Source organism: Anomaloglossus baeobatrachus, chromosome 11, assembly GCF_048569485.1.
Source record: "Anomaloglossus baeobatrachus isolate aAnoBae1 chromosome 11, aAnoBae1.hap1, whole genome shotgun sequence".
Classification (NCBI taxonomy): domain Eukaryota; kingdom Metazoa; phylum Chordata; class Amphibia; order Anura; family Aromobatidae; genus Anomaloglossus; species Anomaloglossus baeobatrachus.
In genome coordinates, this window is record NC_134363.1 from 20,919,320 (window position 1) to 20,940,853 (window position 21,534).

General features: G+C 44.4%; 1 protein-coding gene across 1 annotated transcript in view; it reads left to right on the forward strand.

Annotated features, from left to right (window-relative positions):
• LOC142256192 (free fatty acid receptor 2-like) overlaps positions 1–11,898 on the forward strand; it is a 42,283-nt gene extending 30,385 nt beyond the window's left edge. The window contains exon 2 of the mRNA XM_075327750.1: positions 10,621–11,898. Within this exon, the coding sequence (XP_075183865.1) occupies positions 10,621–11,596 (976 nt within the window). The 3' untranslated portion in view covers positions 11,597–11,898. The remainder of the gene's footprint in view (positions 1–10,620) is intronic.
• The last annotated feature ends 9,636 nt before the right edge of the window (positions 11,899–21,534 follow it).

Here is a 21,534-nt window from a genome sequence, read left to right on the forward strand (position 1 = left end):
GTGAGAATGAAGCAGAAAATCCAGACAATAAACTTCTGGGCGCTGACACCGACATAGAGAGGAGAGAAAACACTGCTATATACACACAGCGCCTCCAGAGCGGATATGGAATATCTCACCTCTTCTATATGTATACTGAGAGGACATCAGCATGTAGGACTAAATATGGCAGCAACGCACCTTACACCATGTCTAACGAGTCCAAAATATTATGGGTTATCTAAAAATAACTTCATCGTAAACAATATTGTAGCTTGTATTGTATATAACTAAAGATGAATCTATATATACTGTTTACTCACTGTGTATAGAAAGTATTTATTCATAGTATACTCCAGAGCTGCACTCACTATTCTGCTAGTGTACTCACTGTGTGCATACATTACAATACTGATCGTGTACTGATGAACAGATATGAAGTGAAGCAGTATTATAGTAGTTATACTCTTGTACATAGGGGCAGTATTATAGTAGTTATACTCTTGTACATAGGGGCAGTATTATAGTAGTTATGTTCTTGTACATAGGGTGCAGTATTATAGTAGCTATATTCTTGTACATAGGGGCAGTATTATAGTAGTTATATTCCTGTACATAGAGGCAGTATTATAGTAGTTATATTCTTGTACATAGGGGCAGTATTATAGTAGTTATATTCTTGTACATAGGGGTAGTATTATAGTAGTTATATTCTTGTACATAGGGGGCAGTATTATAGTAGTTATATTCTTGTACATAGGGGGCAGTATTATAGTAGTTATATTCTTGTACATAGGGGCAGTATTATAGTAGTTATATTCTTGTACATAGGAGCAGTATTATAGTAGTTATATTCTTGCACATAGGGGGCAGTATTATAGTAGTTATACTTTTGTACATAGGGGTAGTATTATAGTAGTTATATTTTTTGTACATAGGGAGCAGTATTATAGTAGTTATATTCTTCTACATAGGGGCAGTATTATAGTAATTATATTCCTGTACATGGGGGCAGTATTATAGTAGTTATATTCTTGTACATAGGGGCAGTATTATAGTAGTTATTTTTTTGTACATAGGGGGCAGTATTATAGTAGTTATATTCTTGTACATAGGGGCAGTATTATAGTAGTTATATTCTTGTACATAGGAGCAGTATTATAGTAGTTATATTCTTGTACAGAGGGGGCAGTATTATAGTAGTTATATTCTTGTACATAGGGGGCAGTATTATAGTAGTTATATTCTTGTACATAGGAGCAGTATTATAGTAGTTATATTCTTGTCCATAGGGGCAGTATTATAGTAGTTATATTCTTGTATATAGGGGCAGTATTATAGTAGTAGTTATATTCTTGTACATAGGGCAGTATTATAGTAGTTATATTCTTGTACATAGGGGTAGTATTATAGTAGTTATATTCTTGTACATAGGGGCAGTATTATAGTAGTTATATTCTTGTACATAGGGGGCAGTATTATAGTAGTTATATTCTTGTACATAGGGGGCAGTATTATAGTAGTTATATTCTTGTACATAGGGGGCAGTATTATAGTAGTTATATTCTTGTACATAGGGCAGTATTATAGTAGAAGTTTGATTTTTTTATCCTTATGTTTTCCACAATCTTACAGTGATTGTGTCCCTTTAATTCCTTATTACAGACAGTTCTTGCCAGTGTGACAGCGTCTTTCTGGAATGCTGGCAAGGTTCCTCATTCCTTAAAGATTGTTCTTTTAATTCCTCATCAAGTTGAAGTTCTCAGGCCCATTTAATCCAAGGTTATGGAGATAAGAAATCTTTATCTCACGATGAGGCTCGTTCATTAATATGAAACCGCTTGTCTCTAGAAGTTTGTTATGAATGTGCACAATATAAGCTGAGACATAACTAACGCTGGGTTACATTTTTTTAAAATAATAATAATAATAATAATAATAATAATAATGATGAATAAAAAAAACTAAAAATCTTGATGAAAGGCCGGTGATTATAAGACATAGTATAAAATATGGTACAGTATAATACACTATTGTAAGAACACAAGTTTGTATTCTATGATGAACAATAGAGAATATTGGGAGTTGTAGTTAAAGGGATTTTCTGGCTACGAAAACATTTTTGGGAGAACATCTTGGAATGTTACAAAATATAAAAAGAAAAGTCATTTCTGGTCCTCCACTAGCTGTGACTATGGTGTAGTGGAGAACTGGGGCTTCTAAGCTGTCCCTCAATTTAGGAGTCCCTATGCTATCCCTAATCTCAGGGATACTTCTGATGGTGGAGAGGTCTGAGCCTCCTTGCTTGCCCTTCTCCTGATGACCAGTCCTGATGTGATTCCCCCTCCCTCCAGGGAAGGACGGGACAGGAGTGTGTAGAAACTGATAGAGGGGGGCACAATTTATAGGTGATGCAATCCAAGTTATGCATCTACATCTGAAACCCGTCTGCTCCCAAATCATAGTCCTTCGTTAATAGCATGCTATTGGATACATCCCCCTAAATCAGTAAAAGATGTAGACAGATCTAGGTGGCAGATATGACTCATATGATTCGGGAGCAGACGGATTTAAGGTGTAGATGCATAACTTGGATTTTATCACTGTAAAATTATGCCCAAAGACAGACAAGGGAAAACCAAAACTTTGTCACACAGCACACACACACACATAAAGGTCAAGACAATAAGAGATTGAGGAGGAAAACAAGAGCAGGAAGGAAGCTACAAAACAACAGGGCTAAACTCTACAACCGCATCAAGCAACGGGCACAAATATCTCCAGTAAGTCTAAGGGGTACTTTGCACGTTGTGACATCGCTACTGCGATATCGTCGGGGTCAAATCAAAAGTGACACACATCCGGCGCCGGTAACGACGTCGCAACGAGTAAAGCCTAGATGCGCCGATAAACGATCGCAAAAGCGTCGTTTATCGGCGATCTGTGTAGTGTCGGACATTTCCATAATGTCGCACCAATAGGAGATACGATGTTGTTCCTCGTTCCTGCAGCAGCGCACATCACTGTGTGTGAAGCCGCAGGAGCGAGGAACATCTCCTTACCTGCCTCTATCGCCAATGTGGAAGGAAGGAGGTGGGCGGGATGTTTACGTCCCGCTCATCTCCGCCCCTCTGCTTCTATTGGCTGCCTGCCGTGTGACGTCGCTGTGACGCTGCACGACCCGCCCCCTTAGGAAGGAGGCGGATCGCCGGCCAGAGCGATGTCGCAGGGCAGGTAAGTGCATGTGAAGCTGCTGTACCGATAATGTTCCCTACGGCAGCTATCACAAGATATCGCAGCTGCGACGGGGGCGGGTACTATCGCGCCTGGCATCGCTAGCATCGGCTAGCGATGTCGCAGCGTGCAAAGTATCCCTTAGACACCACATCTCAAAGGCCAACATAGACAAACTATAGCTGGCATGGGTAGAAGGAGTCCACCAGCATAAATAGGAGGGGAGGAGATGTGATAGGACTCCCCACAATGTGTGACTAAAGGAGCAAACAAAGATTAACTCTTGCTAGCCTGCCTATGAATCAGCACACAGCCCTAGCCTGCATATGTTGATCCCAGACACCACAGAAACCATCGGGCGAAGTGTCAGAATCTGCAATCTGAACCGTGGCGTGGCCGAGACCGCCATAACAGTTTGTGAAGTTGGGCGGCACGGTGGCTCAGTGGTTAGCACTGCAGTCTTGTGGTGGCTCAGTGGTTAGCACTGCAGTCTTGTGGTTGCTCAGTGGTTAGCACTGCAGTCTTGTGGTGGCTCAGTGGTTAGCACTGCAGTCTTGCGGCGGCTCAGTGGTTAGCACTGCAGTCTTGTGGTGGCTCAGTGGTTAGCACTCCAGTCTTGCCGCGCTGGGGTCCTGGGTTCAAATCCCACCAAGGACAACATCTGCAAGCAGTTTGTATGTTCTCCCTGTGTTTGCGTGGGTTTCCTCCGGGGTCTCCGCTTTCCTCCCACACTCCAAAGACCTACAGATAGGGACTCTAGATTGTGAGCCCCAATGGGGACAGTGTTCTTGATGTATGTAAAGCGCTGTGGAATTAATAGCGCTATATAAGTGACTAAATATATATATATATATATATATATATATATATATATATATATATATATATATAAGTTTGTGCAAAACTCTGTGTGACACTGATCATGTGCAATCTACCCTTGTACCACTGCAGCCAATCACTGGCTGCAGCAGTCACTTGGGTAAACGTCACAAAATCTGCTGCAGGAAAGTACAGAGACCTTCAGGAATCATGAGAAGGGTTCACATACTTTTGGCCAAGTCCTATTTGTTAATACTTTTAATATTATGGCCAGGAAGACTCAACTGTTTGGACACTTGAGGGTTTTTTTCTCCTCCCTCGATATACCGTAAATCACTTTTAGTCTTATGCTTCGGACATCGGGAAGTGGATTTACAGATCTCAAGTATCCCCAGAAATGTCATCATAGATCTTCTCCCATCAGAGCGATGGAAGCTCAACGGCCTCATTTCCTCCTTTTAATGGGACTCACTTGGAAGATTTGTCAATTTCAGGTCATCGGTCTCCTCCTTGCCATTTCTCCATCCATGATCCCATCATTCATATTCCTTATGTTATGTATGAGAACTAGCGCAGACCTAACACTTCTCACTGATGAGGGTTTGTGACAGTTGCATCCAGTCCCTTTCAAGTAATGCATCAGTAGAATTAATTTTTTCCTGTTCCTGACAATTTGCTACAATGTATCATTCAGGTTTTCACACTGAAACATGAAAACAGTGGCGCACCCAGGGGTGTAACGATCGCGGTCACAGAGGGTGCGACCGGACCCGTGCTGGAGGGGGGTCCACCAATACCAGCACCTATTTCATGTGGATGTATGGCCGAGGGCGCACATTCAGCTGAAGTATATTGAGGTGCAGAGACTCGGTGGGTCATTGCGTTGCAATACAGTCCACCGGCTAATCAGAGGCCAGCAGACAATGATCGCGTGCTAGGGATTGGCGTCGCATGCATGGCAGTGACATTATGATTCGCCATAGAAGGCATGCCAATGTCAACTGTCGGCCACTGTAGTTGACTACTGAAAAGGATACAACGCATAGTACTGTAGTATTGGGGGAAGAAGAAAAATGGGGGATACACACCAGGAAGTGTCCCAAAATGGGAGACATATATACCTGGAAAGGTTTCAGAATGGGGGACATATATACCTGGAAGGGGCCCAGGATGAAGGACATATATACCAGAAAGGGGCCCAGGATAGGGATCATATATACCAGAAAGGGGCCCAGGATGGGGGACATATAAACAAGGAAGGGGCCTAAGATGGGGCAAATATATACCAGGATGGGGACGTATATATCAGGAAGGGGCCCAGGATAGGGGACATATAAACAAGTAAGGGCCCAGGATGGGGCAACTATATACCAGTATGGGGACATATATATATATCAGGAAGTGTCCCAAAATGGGGGATATATATATATATCAGGAAGGGGCCCAGGATGAAGGACATATATACCAGGAAGGGGCCCAGGATGGGGGACATATATACCAGAAAGGGGCCCAGGATGGGGAACATATACCAGAAAGGGGCCTAGGATGGGGGACATATAAACAAGGAGGGGGTCCAAGATGGGGCAAATATATACTAGGATGGGGACGTATGTATCAGGAAGGGGCCCAGGATGGGGGACATATAAACAAGGAAGGGGCCCAAGATTGGGCAACTATATACCGGGATGGGGACTTATATACTGCATATCAGGAAGGGACCCAGGAGGGGGGACATATACCAGGAAGGGTCCCAGGATGGTGGACATATACAATGCTACCCAGGTACCAAGGATGGCAGACATATATTCCAGAAATGGCCCCAGATGGGGAACATATATACCTGGAACGGTTCCAGGATGGGGGACCTATATAACAGGAATGGTCCCAGGATAGTTGACATATATACCGGGAAGGGACCCAGGAAGGGGACATATATACCAGGAAGGGGCCCAGGATTGGTGACATTAGTACAGGATGGGAGATATTACTACATAATGAGGCTGGGGCGGCAAATCTTATGTCTTTATAGGAATTAGAACGCTACAAGGGCCCTTACATATGACCAACACGCAGGGGGACCAGGTCCACATTTTACACCGGGGCCCATCAGACTCTAGTTATGCCACGGGCCGCACCCTAAATATACTAAAGGGCCACAATAGATGGTAATTGAGGGAATGTAGACAGATACACTCCCCTCATTCAGACAAGGGTCCAGAGTACAAAGAACGGAACCGTCCAGAGGAAGAAACGTTTCCACTGAGAGCCGCTATTAGTTCTGTCAATGGCTCTCCGGAGACTCCATCATGTTCAGTACAGCTGGGGCCTAAGCCAATTGTAAAACCAATTTTTAGCTGGATCTGCAGAATATGCAGTGTTCTGGCTGCTCAGAGTATATATATATATCTACATAGTGGGGAGATGTAACAATGTATCAGTGGCCTGACGATGGCGGAGCGCGGCCTCCGCCCGGAGATCTGTGTTTGGCTCTGATTTCTCTCTTGCACCATGGCAGCGGGATCGTTATCGCACTTAAGCAAATCAAATAATCTGATTGGTCGGGACGACGGGTTCTAACATGAGACGGAATGTTTACATTAGACAATTCGATACTTTGTAACTGTCACTATTATTATCATTTCTATCATTAGTCTTGTATGATCAGAAATCCAGAGCTGATTTTCTGGTGTCACTGCCATGTATGATGACAGGTTACAAGCTATAAGAAGTTAATAAATCCTATCTAACATATAAAGCTGAATGTGTGTCTGTGTGTGTGTGTGTGTGTGTATCTGTGTGTGTGTCTGTGTGTGTGTGTATGTCCGGGATTGGCATCTGCACCGTCGCAGCTACAGCCACAAAATTTTGCACACTCACACTTCTGGACCCCGAGAGCGTCATAGGCTATGTTTTGAGGGGAAATTTTAACCCCGCGCTTTACAGTTATTCACCAAAAACCTGCCTCCATTAAAGCGAATGGAGCTGGGAGTCACAGTGCAGCCAGAACTTCAGAAGAATGCGCAGCCACGCCCTTATATGGAATGTTGGCGTGTCACAATGCAGCCAGGGAAAGAGACAGACACAGACAGGGAAAGAGGCAGACACAAACAGGGTAAAAAACAGATATAGACAGGGTAAGAGACAGACACAAAGATAGACACAGAGAAAGAGACAGACTGACAGGGAAAGAGACAGACAGGGAATGAGAGGGAAAGAGAGAGACAGGTTAAGAGAGAGACACAGACAGGTAAAGACACAAAGAGACAGAGACAAACACAGGGAGACAGACAGGGAAAGAGAGGGTAAGAGACAGACAGGGAAAGAGACAGACAAAGAGACAGAAACAGGGAAAGAGACAGATGGAAAGAGACAGACAGGGAAAGAGAGGGAAAGAGAGGAAAAGAGACAGACAGGGAAAGTGACAGACAGGGAAAGTGACTGAGATTGATAGACAGACAGGGAAAGAGATAGACAGACAGGGAAAGAGATTGAGACAGACGGAGAAAGAGAAAGAGACAGTTAGAGACAGACAGGGAAAGAGACAGACACAGTCAGGGAAAGAGGCAGACAGACAGTGAAAGAGACAGACACAGCCAGGGAAAGAGACAGACACAGACAGGGAAAGAGGCAGACACAAACAGGGTAAGAAACAGATATAGACAGGGTAAGATACAGACACAAAGACAAACACAGACAAAGAGACAGACTGACAGGGAAAGAGACAGACAGGCAATGAGAGGGAAAGAGAGAGACAGGTTAAGAGACAGACACAGACAAAGAGACAGAGACAGACACAGGGAGACACACAGGGAAAGAGAGGGAAAGAGACAGACAGGGAAAGAGAGGGAAAGAGACAGGGAAAGAGACAGACAGGGAAAGTGACAGAGATAGATAGACAGGGAAAGAGATAGACAGACAGACAGGGAAAGAGACAGACAAAGAGAGAGAGAGAGAGAAACAGAGAGATATATACAGAGGGGGAGGCAGACATTCTAATTACATTTCTATCTATTTGTTTTGTGGTTTTTGTGTGCAGAATACATTTTTGTTAATACATTCTATTTTGTTAACAGCATTTGAAACTAGGTGCCATTGCTAAAATGTAACTGGGGGTCCAAGGAGAGCAAACATATAAATCTGCAGATGGATATGCTAGGAAAACACATTCTTTGGGCTATGTTCACACAGAATTTTTCAAGTTTTTGGACTAAAAACTCTCCAAATCCTCCTCCAAATCTCAAAAACTCCTCAAAAACTTTGAGTTTCTGCTCTGAAAATTCAGTAAAAAGACTCCATTTGCACACAGCCTTGGTGACTATTTGGGGGATTTTTTAATTTCCTGAAGCAGTTTTGGAAGAGGTTTTCTTTCCCCTAAAGCGTTCTTTGCAGCTTTTTAATTGGACAGTGTCTCGTTTGAAGCAGTTTCTTTCAGGATCCCACATGCACTCTCTTTTTCCCATCAGTCATTTTTCAAAACCTCTTCAGGATAAAAAAAAAAAATACTCAAACACTCATTGTCACAATGTGACTGTAGGAAAGTGACGGACAGGGCCTCTGATGATGTCCCTCACGCTAGGGGACCCTTGGTTGTCCCTAACCTCAGAGTTACCCCTAATGATGGAGATGCCCGAGTTCCATGCCTGGCTAAGCTCCTGACCAGAACTAATCTGATTCCCCACCCAGGAAAGGAAGAAGTAGGAGAGGGAAAGAGATAAAGACATACAGGGGAAACTCAAAACTCTGACACACTGCAAACACACAAAAACCAACAATGAGAGACTCAGGAGAAAAGCAAGAGCAGGAAGGTAGCAACAAAAAGACAACAAAGGTTAACTCCACATCCACACACAGTAGCAAGGACTACAATCACCAGATAGTCTGGATCACAACACCTCACCAGACCAGTATACAAAAGCTACAGCTGGCATAGGTGGAAGGATCCAGCCAGGATACATAGGGAGCAGATGTGATTGGCTCCACCAGTTAGTCTGGATCACAACACCTCACCAGACCAGTATAGAAAAGCTATAGCTGGCATAGGTGGAAGGATCTAGCCAGCATATATAGGGAGCAGATGTGATTGGCTTCACCAGTTATTCTGTATCACAACACCTCACCAGACCAGTATAGAAAAGCTATAGCTGGCATAGGTGGAAGGATCTAGCCAGCATATATAGGGAGCAGATGTGATTGGCTTCACCAGTTATTCTGTATCACAACACCTCACCAGACCAGTATAGAAAAGCTATAGCTGGCATAGGTGGAAGGATCTAGCCAGGATACATAGGGAGCAGATGTGATTGGCTCCACCAGTTAGTCTGTATCACAACACCTCACCAGACCAGTATAAAAAAGCTATAGCTGGCATAAGTGGAAGGATCTAGCCAGCATATATAGGGAGCAGATGTGATTGGCTCCACCAGTTATTCTGGAGCACAACAACTCACCAGACCAGTATAGAAAAGCTATAGCTGGCATAGGTGGAAGGATCTAGCCAGCATATATAAGGAGAAGATGTGATTGACTCCACCAGTTAGTCTGGATCACAACACATCACCAGACCAGCTCCAAACTAGGCACCTTCCACTCAAAAGGTTTTAAAAAACACTTTTGGACAAAAAAATCTTTCAAAATTGCGTTAGAAAATAAATAAGTCTTCCAAAAAGTCCCCAAAGAAAGTGGTTTCTGAAGCAGTTTCCATATAAAATCTCATCGTTTTTGTACTCCTCAAATGTTGGGTTTTATTAGATGTTAGATATATTCCATACATTATTTTTCAATTACAGCATCACCTCTATCCGTATAGTGTATTGAGCCCAGGTCTGAACAGTGGCCATATTGGTACAAATAAAGGATCTATTGCGGGGATGTTTGGGTAGACTAACAAGGTTGCAAGGTAAAATATTAGTAGAGACAAAGTCAATGCAGCCATCCATGGTGTGAAGTCCGTTATTGGCTCGCCAGCTATCTACGTCATCTTAGTTTCCTCCTGCACTTGAGTGGTTTCCCTGTGAACAGGATCTTGTTTAATCCAAGGAAGGAAGCCATATAAGCCTAAAATAGGTTTCGCAGAGATCACAATCACACATTATCACTTTTATATCAAAAAGGAACTTGTAATCTGAGCAATGATACATCATGTTCTTCTGGCCGAGAACAGTAGAGCCGCCACTTGTTCAACCGTCTAGGAACAGAAGGTTAGCGCAATCCTTGGTCAAGTTCTTGCTTTTATCTCAAATGTAATTGCGCTCCTAGTTCTAGACATCGGAAGCGTATAGAAGTGTCCTGACTTTTCCCTTTAGAAGATGTTAGGAGTAAGAAGGATTGGGAATGCTGGGTTCCCCTTTCTCCAATGAGAACACGTGAAGCCTAGGAGACATGTATGAGGGATTCATAAAAAAAGACAATCATCCCAATGAGTGTTGAGCCAACAGATGTCTAAGGTGATGGCTTAGCTATAGGATGGACCATCAATGGTTAACCAGTAGGGACCCAACCCTTAGGACTTGGTCTTCGTAATGCCTCTTGTTGAGCTCCTCTTCCATTCTGAACATTGCTCATTAATTCTTCTCTTCTTTCACTTCCTAGAGATTATGAAGTCACCATGGCACCGGCAGCAGAAGAAAGATACATGTACTTGGCGATATACATTATAACGATGGTCACAGGATTTCCTGCCAACCTCTTGGCTCTTCACGCATTCATTAGGAAGCTGCGCATCAAAGCCACCCCCAATGCCATCCTGCTTTTCAACTTGACTATATCTGACCTTTCGTTCTTGACTTTCCTCCCGTTCAAAGTGACAGAGGTCTTCCAAGGTCAGTGGTCAATGCCGTCCTTCCTCTGTCCCCTCAGTGGCCTCTTCTACTTCAGCACCATCTACTCCAGCACATTGTTCCTCACCGCGGTCAGCGTGGAGCGGTACCTCGGAGTGGCCTTCCCGCTCCAGTACAAGCTCTACCGTAAGCCAAGCTACGCTGTGGCCATCAGTGGCTTCCTGTGGGTCTGCTCATTTGCACATTGTAGCATTGTTTATGTGACTGAGTACCACCAAGCCTCCAACGTCAGCACTGATAGGTTTGTTTGTTACGATAATTTCACCGAGAAGCAGATGGAAGTTCTTCTACCGTTTCGTCTAGAGTTGGGACTCCTACTGTTTTGCCTCCCCTTCTTTATAACCTGCTTCTGCTATGGAAGCTTCATCAGGGTCATCATATCTTCTCCACACATCCACAAGGACAAGAAGCAGAGAGCCATTGGTTTGGTACTTACCACTCTCTGTGTTTTTGCAATATGTTTCGCCCCCTACAACGTTTCTCACTTGGTTGGATTTGTAGAGAAGAAGAACTTAAAGTGGAGGGAAAAGGCTTTACTCTTAAGTACGTTCAACGCGAGTCTGGACCCGGTCATCTTCTACTTCTCCTCCAACGCCGTCCAGCACTCTTGCAAAAGCTGCTTGACGAGGCTGCACATTTGCCACCCCAGTCCAGCACTACATAGGATAATGGACAAGCAGAGCATAAAGCTGGGTCCTCCTCAGGTTTCGGACTCCTTTAAGGACTGACCATGATGTCTTATTTATTTGATTGTGTCGAAGTATAAGTGTGATAATTACATTGGGTTTGGCTAAAGGCCCCGTCACACTAAGCAACATCGCTAGCAACATCGCTGCTAACGAACAACTTTTGTGACGTTGCTAGCGATGTTGCTGTGTGTGACATCCAGCAACAACCTGGCCCCTGCTGTGAGGTCGTTGGTTGTTGCTGAATGTCCTGGGCCATTTTTTAGTTGTTCCTGTCCCGCTGTGAAGCGCACATCGCTGTGTGTGACAGCGAGACAGCAACAACTAAATGTGCAGGCAGCAGGAGCCGGCTTCTGCGGAGGCTGGTAACCACAGTAAACATCGGGTAACCAAGAAGCCCTGTCCTTGGTTACCCGATATTTACCTTTGTTACCAGCCTCCGCCGCTCTCACTGTCAGTGCCGGCTCCTGCTCTGTGCACATGTAGCTGCAGCACACATCGGGTTAATTAACCCGATGTGTGCTGTAACTAGGAGAGCAGGGAGCCAGCGCTAAGCATTGTGCGCTGCTCCCTGCTCTGTGCACATGTAGCTGCAGCACACATCGGGAAATTAACCCCATGTGTGCTGTAACTAGGAGAGCAGGGAGCCAGCGCTCAGTGTGCGCTGCTCCCTGCTCTCTGCACGTGTAGCTGCGTGCGCTGGTAACCAAGGTAAATATCGGGTTGGTTACCCGATATTTACCTTAGTTACCAAGCGCAGCATCTTCCACGCGGCGCTGGGGGCTGGTCACTGGTTGCTGGTGAGCTCACCAGCAACTCGTGTAGCGACGCTCCAGCGATCCCTGCCAGGTCAGGTTGCTGGTGGGATCGCTGGAGCGTCGCAGTGTGACATCTCACCAGCAACCTCCTAGCAACTTACCAGCGATCCCTATCGTTGTTGGGATCGCTGGTAAGTTGCTTAGTGTGACTGGACCTTTAGGGTGTCCATAGAGGAGATGAAATCTGCTAATACCACATGTCCTCTCCCAGATCGGGAGGACCTGGTCCATATTTGCCTCTATCCACTGATCCACACTCTGAGAAGGTGACCAAAATTAAGAAAGAGGGTGTCAACTTGAGGTGGTCATCATCGCGACCACTTGCCACATGTGCTATCCTAGATCGGGAGGACTCAGTTTATATTTCCATCTATCCATTGATTTAGACTTCAAAAGATGACCAAAAATTAAAAGAGAGGGTATCAACTTGAGGTGGTCTTCATCGCAACCATTTGCCACATGTCCTATCCTAGATTGGGAGAACCTGGTCCATATTTGCCTCTATCCTTTGATCCACACTCCGAGAAGGTGACCAAAAGAAGAGAGAGGGGGTCAACTTGAGGTGGTCTTCATCGCGACCACTTGCCATATGTCCTATCCTAGATTGGGAGAACCTGGTCCATATTTGCCTCCATCCTTTGATCCACACTCCAAAAAGGTGACCAAAAATGAAGAAAGAGGGTTTCAACTTCAGGTGGTCTTCATCACGGCCACTTGCCACATATCCTATCCTAGATCAGAAGACACGGTCCATATTTGCCTCTATCCTTTGATCCACACTCCAAGAACGTGACCAAAAAAAGAAGACAGAGGGTGTCAACTTGAGGTGGTCTTCATCGCGACCATTTGAGATGCCTCTATTATGTTTATCCTTTGACCTTTAGGCTTGGTCTACCTGACGACTTGTTGCCCTGCTACTACTTTGTAACTACTGAGCGTAAATGTGGTCATGTTGCTACTTCCAACTCCAAAAGTTGTCAGAAGACCTCCCGATTTTTGGTATTACCATATTTACTGTTATTAGATGCAATTTGCAACATGACATCTCCAATCCTAATATTGCCCGGCCACCAATCACAGTGTAGCCCCAGCTTTTATATACCTTTCACCATAACACCGTCTTCTTTTACGTCAACGATGATCTTCTTGAAGGACTCAATAAATGTTTAATTGGAGAAGTTAAGACAGGCACTAATTCTATTCTATACGTTCCCAAATCGGACCATGGTTATGGTAATTGGCTAGACCATGGTACCAGAACCCATGACCCATGATTGGACTTATTCCGTTACCATATCTGGGATACTTGTTCCACCATAAGATTATATTCTATGGAATAAAGCTGTAAAGAATTGTGCTTTTGTGATTGTTCCCTTCTCCTCCACCTTCTTGCCTATCTAGTCTCCAGCAGCACAAGACAGTGCCGTGTTTATTTACTATCTCAATTCTGCCTTTGTCAGTGGTGTGTTCCTTGCCTATCTAGTCTTCAACAGTACAAGAGAGCAGAGTGTTTGTACACATTTTCTAGTGTTAGAGTGGCTATCCTGACTATCTAGTCTCCAGCAGTTGAAGATAGTGGTGTGTGTGTGTGTGTGTGTGTGTGTGTGTGTGTGTATTTAGTCTCCCTTCTATTGGTACAGGTGTAATCTTGCCTATCTAGTCTCTAATGTTTACTACAATGTAGTATTTGTATGCTGTCTACCTTCTATAATTATTGGTGTTGTCTTGTATAGCCCAAAGTTAGAGTAGAATGTTTCTATACAGTTTTCCTTTATGTTATTTTTAGTGGTGTTATCTTGCCTATCTAGTCTCCAACAGTAGAAGAGACTTAAGTATTTGTATTCTGATTGCCTACTGCTATTCTTAGTGGTGGTATCTTGCCTATCTAGTCTTCAAGGGTACAACAGAGTGCAGTGTCTGCATGAAGTTTTCCCTCTATGTATTGTTGTGTTATCTTGCCTATCTAGTTTCTAGCACTTACAGTAGAGTAGAGTGTTTGTATTCAGGCTCCCTTATGCAAATCTTAGTTGTGTTGTCTCGTCTCTCTAGTATCCAGCAGTACAAGAAACTGGAGTATTTTATTCTGTCTATCTTTTACAGCTTTTCGTGGTATTGTCTTGCCTATCTAGTCTCCAGCAGTACAAGAGACTGGGATATTTGGTATTGTGCTTCCCTTCTGTATTTCTTAGTGGTGTTATCTTGCCTATCTAGTCTCCAGCAGTACAAGAGACTGGGGTATTTGGTATTGTGTTTCCCTTCTGTATTTCTTAGTAGTGTTATCTTGCCTATCTAGTCTCCAGCAGTACAAGAGACTGGGGTATTTGGTATTGTGTGTCCCTTCTGTATTTCTTAGTGGTGTTATCTTGCCTATCTAGTCTCCAGCAGTACAAGAGACTGGGGTATTTGGTATTGTGTTTCCCTTCTGTATTTCTTAGTGGTGTTATCTTGCCTATCTAGTCTCCAGCAGTACAAGAGACTGGGGTATTTGGTATTGTGTTTCCCTTCTGTATTTCTTAGTGGTGTTATCTTGCCTATCTAGTCTCCAGCAGTACAAGAGACTGGGATATTTGGTATTGTGCTTCCCTTCTGTATTTCTTAGTGGTGTTATCTTGCCTATCTAGTCTCCAGCAGTACAAGAGACTGGGGTATTTGGTATTGTGTTTCCCTTCTGTATTTCTTAGTGGTGTTATCTTGCCTATCTAGTCTCCAGCAGTACAAGAGACTGGGGTATTTGGTATTGTGTTTCCCTTCTGTATTTCTTAGTGGTGTTATCTTGCCTATCTAGTCTCCAGCAGTACAAGAGACTGGGATATTTGGTATTGTGCTTCCCTTCTGTATTTCTTAGTGGTGTTATCTTGCCTATCTACAGTGGGACATAGAATCTTCTGGTTCTGCTAAAAGCTGTAAGTTCTTATCTACCATTCAAGACCATTTCCTCTCTCAGATGGTAGGTGAACCAACCAGGGGAGATAATTTGCTAGATCTGGTCCTGTCAAATAGACCGGATACAATTTCGGATCTACAGGTCCGGGAGCACTTGGGCACCAGCGATCATAATATGGTAAGCTTCAACATAATATTCAATAGAACATTTCAAAGGGGGAATGCTAAAACCTGGAATTTTAGGAAAGCTGATTTCAACAAATTAAGGGAAGAGCTTAAATGTGTAGATTGGGACAGAGTCATGGTAACTGGGGATACCGAACATAAATGGGGTAAGTTTAAGGATATACTACTAGAGTCCTGTAAAAAATGTATACCCTCTGGTAATAAAATGTCCAGGAATAAAAAGAAACCACTATGGATAAATAAGACTGTACAAAGTATAATAAAACAAAAACAAAGGGCGTTGAAAATCTTAAAGGCTGAGAATACAGAAATAGCATTGCAGGAGTATAAAGATATCAATAGGAAATGTAAAAAAGAAATCAAACAAGCAAAACTAGCTACTGAAACAAAAATCGCCAATGACATTAAAATAAATCCCAAAATCTTTTATAAATACATTAATGCCAAAAGGAAAACAAAGGATAGTATCGGACCCTTAAAATATAATAACAAGTTAGTTATAGAGGACAAACAAAAGACTGAGATATTAAATAGGCATTTCTCATCTGTATTCACCAAGGAACTGACTGTACCAGGGATCATTCAACAAGTGAAAAATCAAAGTCCACCACCCGATATAATTAATTTAACACAAGATGAAGTACGCCTACGTCTGAGTAAATTAAACATTGACAAATCCCCAGGGCCAGATGGCATTCATCCACGAATATTGAGGGAATTGAGCTCCGTAATTGACAGACCGCTGTATCTCATCTTTTTAGACTCACTTGTAACGGGGTTGGTGCCTCAGGATTGGAGGATTGCTGATGTGGTACCAATATTTAAGAAAGGTAAGAGGGTAGATCCAGGCAAGTACCGTCCAGTAAGCCTGACATCAGTAGCATGCAAAGTTTTTGAGGGCATTTTAAGGGATGACATGCAAAAATATATTGCAGAAAATAATATGATAACTGACAAACAGCATGGATTCATGAAAGATAAGTCGTGTCTAACCAACCTGCTGAGGTTTTATGAGGGGGTAAGTGCAAACCTGGATATTGGAAATGCAGCTGATGTGATTTATTTGGAATTTGCAAAGGCATTAGATACTGTACCACATAATAGCCTTATACTAAAGCTCCAGAAGCAAGGACTAGGGGACACAATATGCAACTGGGTAAGGAATTGGCTAAAAGATAGGAAACAAAGAGTAGTCATAAATGGTACATTCTCTAAATGGGCTATAGTCAGCAGTGGGGTGCCGCAGGGATCTGTGCTAGGACCGATTCTTTTTACTCTCTTTATTAATGACCTTGTGGATGGGATTGATAGTACAGTGTCAGTCTTTGCCGATGACACCAAACTATGTAGGATATTAAAAACTGACTTGGATAGTACAATATTACAAAAAGATCTGGATAAGATGTCAGAATGGGCAGATACTTGGCAAATGAGATTTAATGTTGATAAATGTAAAGTAATGCACCTAGGACGGAGTAATCCTATAGCTGCGTATACATTAAATGGAAGTAAACTCGGGACTACAGAACAGGAGAAGGACTTGGGTATTCTCATTACAAATAAGCTGAGCAGCAGCATCAATGTCAGGCAGCAGCTGCTAAAGCAAACAAGATTCTAGGGTGTATAAAAAGAGAGATTAGATCCCGTGATCCCAACGTATTGTTACCCCTCTATAAATCACTTGTAAGGCCACATCTGGAATACGGGATCCAGTTTTGGGCTCCACATTTTAAAAAGGACATTCAGAAGTTAGAGTCAGTTCAAAGGCGGGCAAATAGACTATTACAAGGAATGGAGGCCGCCCGTATGGTGAGGAATGGAGGCCGCCCGTATGATGAGGAATGGAGGCCGCCTGTATGATGAGTGATGGAGGCCGCCCGTATGATGAGAGGAATGGAGGCCGCCTGTATGATGAGTGATGGAGGCCGCCCGTATGATGAGGAATGGAGGCCGCCCGTATGATGAGTAATGGAGGCCGCCTGTATGATGAGTGATGGAGGCCGCCCGTATGATGAGGAATGGAGGCCGCCCGTATGATGAGAGGAATGGAGGCCGCCCGTATGATGAGAGGAATGGAGGCCGCCTGTATGATGAGTGATGGAGGCCGCCCGTATGATGAGGAATGGAGGCCGCCCGTATGATGAGTAATGGAGGCCGCCTGTATGGTGAGGAATGGAGGCCTCCCATATGATGACAGGTTGAAAAAGTTAGATATGTTTAGCTTAGAAAAAAGACGTCTCAGAGGAGATCTCATTTATATGTATAAATACATGTGTGGTCAATATAAAGGACTGGCACATGACTTATTCCTTCCAAAGACAATACTAAGGACCAGGAGGCACTCACTGCTAATGGAAGAAAAGCGATTCCAACACCTAAATAGGAAAGGGTTCTTTACAGTTAGAGCGGTCAGACTGTGGAATGCCCTACCACAAGAGGTAGTAATGGCAGATACTATAACAGCTTTTAAAAAAGGGCTGGATGATTTCCTCAGTACACAAAACATTGTTGGTTATAAATGACTTAGTGACTAAATGTAGAACTGGTGGAGGAAGGTGGAACTAGATGGACCTAGGTATTTTTTCAACCTAAGTAACTATGTAACTATGTAACTATGTAACTATGTAACTATGTAGTCTCCAGCAGCACAAGAGACTGGGGTATTTGGTATTGTGTTTCCCTTCTGTATTTCTTAGTGATGTTATCTTGCCTATCTAGTCTCCAACAGTACAAGAGTTTGGAGTATTCAGTACTGAGTCTCCCTTCTGCAAGTCTTAGGCCGGTTTCACACATCCGGCTTTTTGCCGTTTTGCCGGATGCGGCGCTCTCCCGTACAGATAATACAGTACAATGACAGCGCTGTAACTTCCAGGTCACATGCGCCGGTCACATGACAGCATGTGACCGGCGCTTGTTGCTCTGTCATTGTACTGTATTAACTGTACGGGAGAGCGCCGGATCCGGTAAAACGGCAAAAAGCCGGATGTGTGAAACTGGCCTTAGCAGTGTTACCTTGCCTATCTAGTCTCCAGCAGTACAAGAGGTTGGAGTATTCGGTACTGAATCTCCTTTTTGCAAACCTTAGTGATGTTATCTTGCCTATCTAGTCTCCAACAATACAAGAGGTTGGAGTATTCAGTACTGAGTCTCCCTTCTGCAAAACTTAGCAGTGTTTTCTTGCCTATCTAGTCTCCAGCAGTAGAAGAGACTGAAGTATTTGTATTCTGTGTGCCTTCTGCTTTTCTTATTTGTGGCATCTTGCCTATCTTGTCTCTAGTACTTTAGCTATAATCCCACCCTCTAACATTCAGTCTATATAGCGCAGCTGAAAAGTGGTGTGTGTGCGCCCTCTAGTGGTCAGTGTGAGCAGTATTCTATAGTGAATACGTATAGCAGACAATTAAGACCCCACTGTGGGTGTAATGCAGGAGGGCTGTGTTGTCAGGGGTCCGGTGCTCCCGGCGGTGCAGCCGCTCCCAATATCCGACATCTGTCTTTTTGACCTTTTGTTCTCCGGCAGAGCAGGTGAAGCAGCGCGTTATTACATTACTGACCAAATCCAGGAACATTGCTCCTTCTCCGGTCTCTTATTGCCTTTTAATGTGACCTCGGCAAGTAATGGAGGAAATTCTCCGGAGTGTCGACCGCCGCCGCCGCTGAGCGTGTAACACCGAGACCGGAGGCGGAAAACTAGATTCAGCAACCAGCTGCAGAGCATCGCAGCTATGATAGAAAGGAGTCAGGACATGCAGAGCATCGCAGCTATGATAGAAAGGAGTCAGGACACGCAGAGCATCGCAGCTATGATAGAAAGGAGTCAGGACATGCAGAGCATCGCAGCTATGATAGGAGTCAGGACACGCAGAGCATCACAGCTATGATAGAAAGGAGTCAGGACACGCAGAGCATCGCAGCCATGATAGAAAGGAGTCAGGACATGCAGAGCATCACAGCTATGATAGAAAGGAGTCAGGACACGCAGAGCATCGCAGCTATGATAGAAAGGAGTCAGGACATGCAGAGCATCGCAGCTATGATAGAAAGGAGTCAGGACATGCAGAGCATCGCAGCCATGATAGAAAGGAGTCAGGACACGCAGAGCATCACAGCTATGATAGAAAGGAGTCAGGACACGCAGAGCATCGCAGCTATGATAGAAAGGAGTCAGGACATGCAGAGCATCGCAGCTATGATAGAAAGGAGTCAGGACATGCAGAGCATCGCAGCTATGATAGGAGTCAGGACACGCAGAGCATCGCAGCCATGATAGAAAGGAGTCAGGACACGCAGAGCATCACAGCTATGATAGAAAGGAGTCAGGACACGCAGAGCATCGCAGCTATGATAGAAAGGAGTCAGGACATGCAGAGCATCGCAGCTATGATAGAAAGGAGTCAGGACATGCAGAGCATCGCAGCTATGATAGGAGTCAGGACACGCAGAGCATCGCAGCCATGATAGAAAGGAGTCAGGACACGCAGAGCATCACAGCTATGATAGAAAGGAGTCAGGACACGCAGAGCATCGCAGCTATGATAGAAAGGAGTCAGGACACACAGAGCATCGCAGCTATGATAGAAAGGAGTCAGGACATGCAGAGCATCGCAGCCATGATAGAAAGGAGTCAGGACACGCAGAGCATCACAGCTATGATAGAAAGGAGTCAGGACACGCAGAGCATCACAGCTATGATAGAAAGGAGTCAGGACATGCAGAGCATCGCAGCCATGATAGAAAGGAGTCAGGACACGCAGAGCATCACAGCTATGATAGAAAGGAGTCAGGACACGCAGAGCATCACAGCTATGATAGAAAGGAGTCAGGACACACAGAGCATCGCAGCTATGATAGAAAGGAGTCAGGACACACAGAGCATCGCAGCTATGATAGAAAGGAGTCAGGACATGCAGAGCATCACAGCTATGATAGAAAGGAGTCAGGACATGCAGAGCATCGCAGCCATGATAGAAAGGAGTCAGGACACGCAGAGCATCACAGCTATGATAGAAAGGAGTCAGGACACGCAGAGCATCACAGCTATGATAGAAAGGAGTCAGGACACACAGAGCATCGCAGCTATGATAGAAAGGAGTCAGGACACGCAGAGCATCACAGCTATGATAGAAAGGAGTCAGGACATGCAGAGCATCGCAGCCATGATAGAAAGGAGTCAGGACACGCAGAGCATCTCAGCTATGATAGAAAGGAGTCAGGACACGCAGAGCATCACAGCTATGATAGAAAGGAGTCAGGACACACAGAGCATCGCAGCTATGATAGAAAGGAGTCAGGACACGCAGAGCATCACAGCTATGATAGAAAGGAGTCAGGACATGCAGAGCATCGCAGCCATGATAGAAAGGAGTCAGGACACGCAGAGCATCACAGCTATGATAGAAAGGAGTCAGGACCCGCAGAGCATCACAGCTATGATAGAAAGGAGTCAGGACACGCAGAGCATCGCAGCTATGATAGAAAGGAGTCAGGACCTGCAGAGCATCGCAGCTATGATAGAAAGGAGTCAGGACACGCAGAGCATCGCAGCTATGATAGAAAGGAGTCAGGACACGCAGAGCATCACAGCTATGATAGAAAGGAGTCAGGACATGCAGAGCATCGCAGCCATGATAGAAAGGAGTCAGGACACGCAGAGCATCACAGCTATGATAGAAAGGAGTCAGGACCCGCAGAGCATCACAGCTATGATAGAAAGGAGTCAGGACACGCAGAGCATCACAGCTATGATAGAAAGGAGTCAGGACACGCAGAGCATCGCAGCTATGATAGAAAGGAGTCAGGACACGCAGAGCATCACAGCTATGATAGAAAGGAGTCAGGACACGCAGAGCATCGCAGCTATGATAGAAAGGAGTCAGGACATGCAGAGCATCGCAGCTATGATAGAAAGGAGTCAGGACACGCAGAGCATCACAGCTATGATAGAAAGGAGTCAGGACACGCAGAGCATCGCAGCTATGATAGAAAGGAGTCAGGACACGCAGAGCATCGCAGCTATGATAGAAAGGAGTCAGGACACGCAGAGCATCGCAGCTATGATAAAGGAGTCAGGACACGCAGAGCATCGCAGCTATG